The sequence below is a fragment of the Budorcas taxicolor genome, chromosome 16, assembly GCF_023091745.1.
Source record: "Budorcas taxicolor isolate Tak-1 chromosome 16, Takin1.1, whole genome shotgun sequence".
NCBI lineage: Eukaryota > Metazoa > Chordata > Mammalia > Artiodactyla > Bovidae > Budorcas > Budorcas taxicolor.
Window position 1 is genome coordinate 55,629,650 of NC_068925.1, and position 10,719 is coordinate 55,640,368.

Below are 10,719 nucleotides of genomic sequence, written 5' to 3' on the forward strand. Positions count from 1 at the left end.
AGAGGAGGAGGATGAAACCAGTTTCTGCACCACCACCCAGTACTAGGACATCAGGACCCCTGCCCTCTGAGCCAGATTGGAAGAGGCCCATGAGATTGCACATGATGCTCCCAGCTTATTCCAAGGCCCAGACAAGTAGACACTCCTATTGCCCACAGCCTGGATCAGCCTGGACAGCCTGAACTCTCCCTCAAGGAGGCCATGAATGGTCTTTACTTGTTCATTCCCTTTTGCAAATGGTCACTTAAGAATGTCAGCTTGATTTTTCCCTGACAGTGATCATGGATCATGGACAGAGAGCCCACCCTTTCCCTAAACCTGTTTGTTCTGCTGTTCTCCTTTTAGACATCAGAGACATGCATTCTAGGATTCCAGAACCTGATGTAAGATGACATGGTAACCTCCACACTCTCCCCAGCCCTACCCAGCATCACCTACATGAACAACAGGGACCCTCGATGAGAACCAGATGATGGCAGAATCCATACTTTTGCAACTGCAGCAGGAAGGAAAAATGGTCACAGCCCCTTTATGAAATGAGCCACAGCATCCAGAATCCTCGAGGAGCAGGGGAAGTAAAAGAAGCTCATGTCAATGGTGGTCAACACTCCGTGAAAACCATCCTCCATGTGGTGCCAAGTTACTCTAACCCCCAGGTCCTCCAACCTCTTCTTGTACAACAGCGAATCGTCCCGAAGTACATCATACTCACAGCTCACGATGCAAGCTTCAGGGAGCCGAGACACTACTTCATCGTCTGCAATCAAGGGTGAGTTCATCACATCTAGAATGATTTTTGTCTCCAGATAGGCAGCCTCATTCAGGGGCTCACGGGACACAGGCAGGTAACCTCTCTTCTTAAACTTGTCTGGGATGTTTTCTGCACCCAACCACTTCCTGTACTTTTCCCAGACTTCCGCAGGCAAGTGGGTGCCTTTCAATACAGCGCTTCTCCAGGAGGGGCTGATGTCCAGGTAACCACACCAACAATAGAAGAGCAAATTCTGGCTGAGCAGTGGAATGTTTTTGTTCTGCTGATAGGAAGGGGACTGGAAATCCAGGCTCTGGAGAGTGGAATAGATGAGGATCTGAGCACGAATCTTGGGGAGATCAGAACGGTCCACAAACTTTTGACAAAGGACTGTTGCCACGGCCCCACCCACACTGTCACCACAGACTATGACCCGGGCTGGATCCACCCCATACGTATTCAAGGACTTCAAGAAGTGGATTGTACCCACCATGCAGTCTGTTACTATCACTGGAAACTTATGCTTAGGCATCATGCGGTATCTGAAAAGGAATCAAGGAATACGGTTTACCGCTCCTACAGGGCCCAAAACACCTGTGTCTAACATCCTTCTGCCCATATTTCTTCTATAAAGTTCTTTTTCTGAGGCTTGAGAAGGTGAAGTCAAGTAGAAGGCTTAAATGAGATGACAGACAAAGCCTTCAATGCCCAGGCACGTAGGCTCAGAAATGCCTGAGGACTGACTTCTGTCAATTTTACTTACTTCACTGGCTATATCCCCACCAAGATGTTGGCAGTGGATATCTCTTCCTGGCATGTGCATTTAAATGAAACTGCAGGAACAGCTTCACATCAGAAGGAACCACCCAGGCCCTGGGTGATGATGTGTCAGGCAGCAGGCAGGAGACCCAGGGAGGGTCTCTTCAGGTGTCTCTGTGCCCTGTTGAGGTTCCAGGTTGTGTAGTGACTCGCCAAGATCAGTTAGGAGAGACAGTCGTGTTTTCAGTTTTTCTGCTTCCTTCAGTGGGTCTCACCAGGGTGGACCTCCCTCTCTGGAGCACTTGGAAATGATGTGGCAGTGTCTGAGATTGTCCTGGTTACAGTGCAGGGCATTGTGTGCATTTGGTGGTGGGAGGTACTCAGTGTGTAGAAGGTACAGGGCTGTTCTGCTTCACGTACAGTATTCCACCCAGACATGCACTGGTAGTGAAGCTCTGCCCTGGATGTACTTTGCAAATACCACCCCCTATCCAGTTTCCAGATGATGTAATGCTCTAAATGCATCCTCCCTTGTGGCTCAGCTGGTAAAGAATCTGCCTGCAATGCAGGAGACCTGGGTTTGAGCCCTGGGTTGGGAAGATCCCCTGGAGAAGGGAAAGGCTACCCACTCCAGTATTCTGGCCTGGAGAATTCCATGGACTGTATAGTCCATGGAGTCGCACAGGGTTGGACACAACTGAGAGACTTTCACTTTCACTTTCAAGGGCCACCCTCAGGAGGAATGCCCCATCTCTGCCTCTCCCTGCTTCTCCCTTCCTCTCTCTCTTCCCTGCCCTCCTGCTCACCATCATCTCACAGACCATCCTGTGCTCCTGGCGTCCCTCAACACTGACCTGCCACAGACTCCTGGCTCCCTCCCCTTTATTGCCCCTGGGGCTCCTGGAATCCCAGCATCTCCGCATCCTTGCCTTACTCACCCAACTGCTAGAACCACCGCATCACTCTTCTTGCACAAATTACAGCATATGCCATGGTGTGTTTCTAAAAAATAAAAGGTTTGAAACATTTAAGCTGGGGAGGTTAGCGGGCTCCTCACCTGCCCCTTCTTAAGGACAACTTCAGAGGTCAAAGGGCTGGGTTGATTCTAACAAGGTTTCGCAGATTCTCCTCCAGCTGTAGTCAGCCTTCCTCTCTACTTTATCACTCTCCTCTGTCGAGCTGTCTCAACAGCTTTCTCTAAGACTCACCCCCACCCCACACCTGCAACCCTATAGAATCTACAGTGCATTCACAGCATCTGAGAAGATGTCTGACCATGGAGTACAGTAGTTCAGTGGGTGAGCTATGGATTCAGACCTGAGTTCAGATCCCAAGTTATCCTCCTTTTAGCTTGACCTAAAGTTGTACCGGGTGGGTCCCTTCACCTCCCTGAAGCTTCATTTCCTCTTCTATAAAATGGATATAATGACAGTGATAGGGTTGTTGGGGACTTAGATGAGATGCTTTTCAATATATATTAGGTGCAGACAAATACTGTTTGATTCCACTTACACGAGTTACGTAGAATATAGAATAGTCAAATTCATAGTCAGAAAGTACAGTGGTAGATGCCAGGGTCCAGTGGGGTGTTGGGAAGAGAAATGAGGGCTGTGTTTAATGGGGACAGAGATTCAGTTTAGGAAGGTAAAAAATTCAGGAAATAGATGATGATGAGTGTTGTACAACAATGTGGATGTATTTAGTGCATCTGAACTGTACCAATAACTATGTTTTATATTATGTGGCTTTTACCACAATTTAAAAAAATTTACAAAAAAGATTATGCATCTACACAGATTCTATAGTATCTGCCATGTAAATATTAATAATGTCAACAAATAAATATTGCCTTATCATCATTGATTATGCAAACCAAAACAAAACCACAGTTGTATTAAATCCCTTATTCTCAAAGTCTACAGCAAAGGGACCCTGGCATTCCACAGATCAAGAAGTACTATGTAAAGGTGGTTTTTCTCTCTAATTTCTCCACAATGGAAAAAATTAAGACATATAACATTGACCCAATTTTGCGCTCATTTCCCCCTCTCCTGAATTTTCCTTTACTCTTTAGTCCTCCTGTCTGTCTGTACCAGAAATTTGTCTCAAGCAACACCTACTGTGAAACACACTTGTGTTTTCATTGTTTTTAATCCTTATTTACAACTAAATAGAGGTGGTGGTCACACATTTGAGTGTACTAAATACCACCGAATTGTAACTTTAAAATGGTGAATTTTATGTTGTATGAATTGTTTGTGTGTGTGTGTATGTGTGTGTGTGTATATATATATATATATATATATATAGAGAGAGAGAGAGAGAGAGAGAGAGTGAAGTCACTCAGTCATGTCTGACTCTTTGTGACCCCATGGACTTTAGCCTACCAGGCTCCTCTGTCCGTGGAATTTTCCAGCAAGAGTACTGGCATTGCCATTTCCTTCTCCAGGGGACGTTCCCAACCCAGGGATCAAACCCAAGTTTCCCGCATTGCAGGCAGATGCTTTACCATCTGAGCCACCAGAGAAATCCTTAATATATATTTATGGTATATATACATATGTATATAATCTGGGCCTCGGTAACTGTCCTGGTATCCCCTGGTCATAATAGCAGCTTTGAGACCCCAGGAAGATGATAGGAGTGCCACCTCCTGCTGAAAGGTGGGTCCACCTGGCTGTGCTCTGGGACATCATACTCCAGGCAAGGGATCTAAGGAAAGGACTCTTACTCAGGCTCCCTAAGATGCCCCCGCCACCATGGAAGAACACAATGCCAGGCCTGAGACCGCTTGTGGATGCCTTGGGCTGGTACAGCTTCACAGGGATTGTCCCAAACCGGAGGTCCTTGACCACCACATCCGGATGCTTCCTTAGTGGCGGCAGATTGTGAACGAAACGGACAAACTGGGGCATAGAGCAGATTCTCAGTTTCTCAAAAATCATCCCCTGTTGGTGAGAGAAAAGGAAATGGTATGAGAAGTGTTTCAGAGTATGCTGTGTCAGGGCTCTACCACCGCAGTACCCTCTGCAGAGTGGCTGCAGGTTGGACCACAAGCCTGCAAGTCCCCCACTGTGCCTCCATCACCTGCAGAAAATCCATCCTCACCGAGACCCTCACTGCTCCAGTACCAACACCTCTCAATTCTCTCTCTTCAGACACCTAGCTCCACAAACAACGCTCTGGTCACCCCTCAAGGGCCCCTGGAAAGGCTCCCACCTCAGTCTGCATGTGTGGTCTCTTCCCAGGGAGGCCTTTCTGGACCATTCTAGTCATCATGGCCATCCTAAGCATCTGCTGCTATTTTAAAGAGTGATAATTAAGCCAAAGATATTAAGAAGAGGTGGCAAGAATACATGGAAGAACTATACAAGAAAGATCTTCACGACCCAGATAATCACGATGGTGTGATCACTCACCTAGAGCCAGACTTCCTGGAATGTGAAGTCAAGTGGGCCTTAGAAAGCATCACAACGAACAAAGCTAGTGGAGGTGATGGAATTCCAGTTGAGCTGTTTCAAATCCTGAAAGATGATGCTATGAAAGTGCTGCACTCAATATGCCAGCAAATTTGGAAAACTCAGCAGTGGCCACAGGACTAGAAAAGGTCAGTTTTCATTCCAATCCCAAAGAAAAGCAACGCCAAAGAATGCTCAAACTACCGCACAATTGCACTCATCTCACACGCTAGTAAAGTAATGCTCAAAATTCTCCAAGCCAGGCTTCAGCAATACATGAACCGTGAACTTCCTGATGTTCAAGCTGGTCTTAGAAAAGGCAGAGGAACCAGAGATCAAATTGCCAACATCTGCTGGATCATGGAAAAAGCAAGAGAGTTCCAGAAAAACATCTATTTCTGCTTTATTGACTATGCCAAAGCCTTTGACTGTGTGGATCACAATAAACTGTGGAAAATTCTGAGAGACATGGGAATACCAGACCACCTGACCTGCCTCTTGAGAAACCTGTATGCAGATCAGGAAGCAACAATTAGAACTGGACATGGAACAACAGACTGGTTCCAAATAGGAAAAGGAGTACATCAAGGCTGTATATTGTCACCCTGCTTATTTAACTTATATGCAGAGTACATCATGAGAAACGCTGGGCTGGAGGAAGCACAGGTTGGAATCAATATTGCCAGGAGAAATATCAATAACCTCAGATATGCAGATGACACCACCCTTATAGCAGAAAGTGAAGAGGAATGAAAAAGCCTCTTGATGAAAGTGAAAGTGGAGAGTGAAAAAGTTGGCTTAAAGCTCAACATTCAGAAAACGAAGATCATGACATCTGGTCCCATCGCTTCATGCGAAATAGATGGGGAAACAGTGGAAACAGTTTCAGATTTTATTTTGGGGGGCTCCAAACTCACTGCAGATGGTGACCGCAGCCATGAAATTAAAAGACACTTACTCCTTGGAAGAAAAGTTATGACCAATCTAGACAGCATATTCAAAAGCAGAGACATTACTTTGCCAACAAAGGTCCATCTAGTCAAGGCTATGGTTTTTCCAGTGGTCATGTATGGATGTGAGAGTTGGACCGTGAAGAAAGCTGAGCACCGAAGAATTGATGCATTTGAACTGTGGTGTTGGAGAAGACTCTTGAGAGTCCCTTGGACTGCAAGGAGATCCAACCAGTCCATTTGGAAGGAGATCAGCCCTGGGATTTCTTCGGAGGGAATGATGCTGAAGCTGAAACTCCAGTACTTTGGCCACCTCATGCGAAGAGTTGACTCACTGGAAAAGACTCTGATGCTGGGAGGGATTGGGGGCAGGAGGAGAAGGGGACGACAGAGGATGAGATGGCTGGATGGCATCACTGACTCGATGGCTGTGAGTCTGAGTGAACTCCGGGAGATGGTGATGGACAGGGAGGCCTGGCGTGCTGTGATTCATGGGGTCACAAAGAGTCAGACACGACTGAGTGACTGAACTGAACTGAATTGCATAGTGGTTGTTTTTTTAAAGGGATGGTGGGGCAGAGGGAGGTCTTATTTTTTAGAGATATCTAGAGAAATATTTTTAGATAAAAAGAATATGATATCTAGGATCTACTTATGAGGAAATGGGAATGAGGGGAAACATAGGGGCACAGATGAAGTAAGATTGGTTGGGAATCAATAATCATGAATAATATGAGTTGAATGTCTGAGGCTTCTTTATACTATTCTATCTCCTTGGGTTATGTCTGTAAGTTTGCATGATAAAAAATATAAACAAGTAATGTGGGCTCTCCCCCAAGCACTCTCTTTCTAGTGGTTTCTCATCCTTTCTGTACCAAGAGCACTTGGGCTTTTAGCAAAGTTTGTGGCCTTTTCACAGAATACATTTGAATATATAAAATAAAATACATAGGATTATTATATTTTACTGAAATATAGTTATCAAAATATTAGAGTAAATGTATGCTATAATAATATACCTTCAGTACTTCCTTATTAGCATACTAAATAGAAGATCTAGTGGCTGGTCTAATACTATCATAATTTCAAAAGAACAAGGTACACATGTGATTGTTTGCAATCTGCTATGCCTGTAATAGGCTCTGAGAATATCTGTGATTCCTCTTGCTGACAAAGTTGAGGGTTCTGCTGTCCCAGTGGTGATTTGTTCCCTTCATGCATGATGGAAGGAAATACCACATTTGTAGAGGTTAAGTGAAAATGGAGCAATTTCCACCCCATCCAAACTCATGGACTCTTTGTATTCTGTTACCCTTGAGGGTTCTAGGAGCTCCAGGTTACTCTACTATAGCCCTACTGTTTTACTCTCCTCACAGCACCTGCCACTTCGTCATTTGGTTTATTTGTAGCAAGTTTGCTTATTTATTGCTGACTCCCCACCCAGCACTGCCATGAATGTTCAGACTGCCTGCAAGTCATCTCTGTCTGGGGCTGTATTTCTCTCACCTATCACTAATCCTCAGAGCTGGAAAGGGAAAATGACACATAGCAGTTACACAACTTTGTAGAAAAAAAATCAAAAAATAGCAATAAGGCTAATATTTATGGACAGTTTACTCTGTACTGGGCACATAAAGTCCACTCTGAGTAGATTAATTCATTACGTACCCACCAAGTGCTATGAAGCTGGGTCTATTACTTTCCCTGATCCTGTAGATGAGGAACTTGAGTCACTGTATTTGGAAACCCAAAGTGTAGACTATGAGAGTCAAGGCCAGGAAAACCACAGGACTGAACCATCCCATCTCGTACAAGCTGACCCTGCTGCTACTGTTAAGTCGCTTCAGTCGTATCCGACTCTGCGACCCCAGAGACAGCAGCCCACCAGGCTCCCTCGTCCCTGGGATTCTCCAGGCAAGAACACTGGAGTGGGTTGCCATTTCCGTGGATTGCCATTTCCTTCTCCAATGCATGAAAGCGAAAAGTGAAAGTAAAGTCGCTCAGTCGTGTCCGACTCCTAGGGACTCCATGGACTGCAGCCTACCAGGCTCCTCCGCCCATGGGATTTGCCAGGCAAGAGTACTGGAGTGGAGTGCCATTGCTTTCTCCATATAGGTAAGAAAATTGGCCCCCGAGTTCTCCTCCATCAAGGTTACATTGAGAATAAGTGTTTGCCATCACTTTTCATTACTTCATCATTGAAGTAAGAGACTAAAATGTATCTTCTCTATTCAGTCTCCATCAGCCCTATGGAAAATCACAGCAAATCCTAATTGGCAATATTTACACAATCCTCACCATGATATAATTACAAGTATTTGATTAAATTATACAAACCAGCAACAATGAGCAGAATCTCACTATGTTACAGAAAGAGTTTTCCATCTCTCAAAAGCAACAAAATATTTTTCTAAAAAGTCACATTCTGGAGTTGCACTCATCTCTACTCATTTACTCATCTGCTACATCTCTTTATTTTGTGGTTGGCTGGTTCTAGGCAGCAGGTAGCCAACATGGGCCCCAAATTCAGAACAATTATCCCTGTCTTCACCACTCCACAGAATGGTGGATGCCATGGAGAAAATAAGACAGGAGGTAGGGTGGAATTTCTCTGTTATCTGAGGAAGTGAATCATTTTTGGAATGTTGTGGCTCTTAGCCTAGGCCAGCTTGAAAAACATCAGGAAGAGGTTAAGAACCATGTTATCCAATAGAAAATCTTCAGGTATGGGTAATATGCCGTCAGCCTCCACAGCCATGATGTGACTGTCAATTTAACTGAAAGCTACTGGTATGTCCTTTTTCTAGTTAGTTAGTGTTGGTTGCTCAGTCATATCTGACTCTTTGCGACCCTGTGAACTGTAGCCCGCCAGGTTCTTCTGTCCATGGGATTCTCCAGGCAAGAATATTTGAATGGGTAGCCATTGCCTTCTCCAGGGGAGCTTCCCAACCCAAGGATTGAACCCAGGTCTCCTGCACTGGCAGGCGGATTCTTTACTGTCTAAATCACCAGGGCAGCCCTTTGTTTTCCTAATCTGCTCTTAATTCTCTGGAAAGAAAATGAAGTTGCTCAGTTATACCCGACTCTCTGCAACCCCATGGACTGCAAAGGCCTGTCAGGCTCCTTCTTCCATGGGATTTTCCAGGCAAGAGCACTGAAGTGGGTTGCCGTTTCCTTCTGCAGGGGATCTTCCTGACCCAGGGATATTATTCTCTGGAGGAGGGGACAAACAAAACTCACCCATGTTATCAAAAGCTGGAAGATGCAGTTGAAGACCCACAGTCTCACTGGATGGCTGATGGCAGCAGGGATGTCTGTGGTGAGGAAGTGGTTGCCGAGGACCCATAGTCCGACACCCACGGAGGCCACGCAAGCTGTAGCAAGGAGCAGGAGAAGGAACGAGATCAACATCCTGCTGTTTCTACCATGGGAGAGAACAAGAGGAGACTGTGCTCAGGACAGGACCATTTGACACAGCTGGGAGATGGCAGATGTGCTCCACTTATACACCACCACCTGCACTCTCCACCTTCCCATATCTTGCAAGCATTGGTCCAGCCAGGTGAGTCACAAACTCAGGTGAGGGCCTGGTTCTAGGACAGGGCCCATACAGAGGAGAATGTGGCTTGTGCAACCTGACCCAGCTGGAAAGGAGAGCTCAAAAGTCCAAGCTTGCATCTAGCACTGCTACTAGAAATGGCCTTGGCTAAGTGACTGCAAGGAGATCAAACCAGTCAGTTCTAAAGGAAATCAGCTCTGAAGATTCATTGGAAGAACTGATGCTGAAGATCCAATACTTTGGCCATCTGATATGAAGAGCCAACTCACTGGAAAAGACCCTGATGCTTGGGAAGACTGAAGGCAAAAAGAGAAGAGGGCAGCAGAGGATGAGACAGTTGGATGGCATCACTGACTCAATGGACATGAGTTCGAGCAAACTCTGAGAGATAGTGAAGAACAGCACAGCCTAACATGCTGCAGTCCATGAGGCTGCAAAGAGTCGGACACAGCTTAGAGGCTGAACAATAACAAAGTGACTGTGGACATCACACACACTGTTCCTTCCACCAACACTCTGACCTCATCGCCCCCTCCTAATTCCACTCTGGTTGCACTTACTAATCCTCAACCTGCCAGAGGCCCCAGGGCCTTGGCACTTACGATTCCCTGTGCAACGTCCTTCCCTGAAACTTCAGCTGGCCTCAGTCACTCCCCTACTGTGAGTCTCTGCTCAAGTGTCACCTTCTGAGTGAGGCCAAACCTGGCCACCTTATTTAGCATTGTAAGTCCCCACCAGTATTCCTATACCCACCCTGGCCCACCTGCATACTCTGTTGCTATGGCCTTTATCATTGTCTGGGATACCACGTGCTTCACTTGTTCATGTATTACCTTGAATGTAACCTCTGTGAGGACAGGAATTTTTGTTTTGTTCCTTGCTTTCTCCCCAACAGCTAGATCAGGGTTTGGTACTTAGTGAGTGCTCAGCAATGTCTACTGAATGAAAGAATGAACAAGCTTTGTCCTTTTCATCATAAAGCAGAGGAAAAAAAAAAAAAAACTGACCCTGTTTCTAGACTGGGTCAGAGATTGATATCAGCGTTCAGAATCTTCCCTAACAACACAGTCCCTCATCCTCTGTAATAATGATAATGTCTGCCATTTCTCCCACCTCCCCCACCCTCATGTCAGGGCAGTGGTTTTTAAACAAGGGGACTTTATCCTACCCCCCTGGGCACATCTGGTCATGTCTAGAGACATTTTTGGGTTTTGCTACTCCATGGGGTGGGGACTGGCACCG

General features: G+C 45.8%; 1 protein-coding gene across 1 annotated transcript; it reads right to left on the reverse strand.

The window, feature by feature from the left end:
* Positions 1-518: 518 nt before the first annotated feature.
* On the reverse strand, positions 519-9,329 carry AADACL3 (arylacetamide deacetylase like 3). Its single transcript, XM_052654225.1, has 4 exons — positions 9,159-9,329; positions 4,242-4,458; positions 2,449-2,512; positions 519-1,293 (listed from the first exon to the last, which is right to left on the reverse strand). Exons 1-4 carry the CDS (start codon positions 9,327-9,329, stop codon positions 519-521), a joined length of 1,227 nt encoding a protein of 408 aa, XP_052510185.1.
* Positions 9,330-10,719: the final 1,390 nt, after the last annotated feature.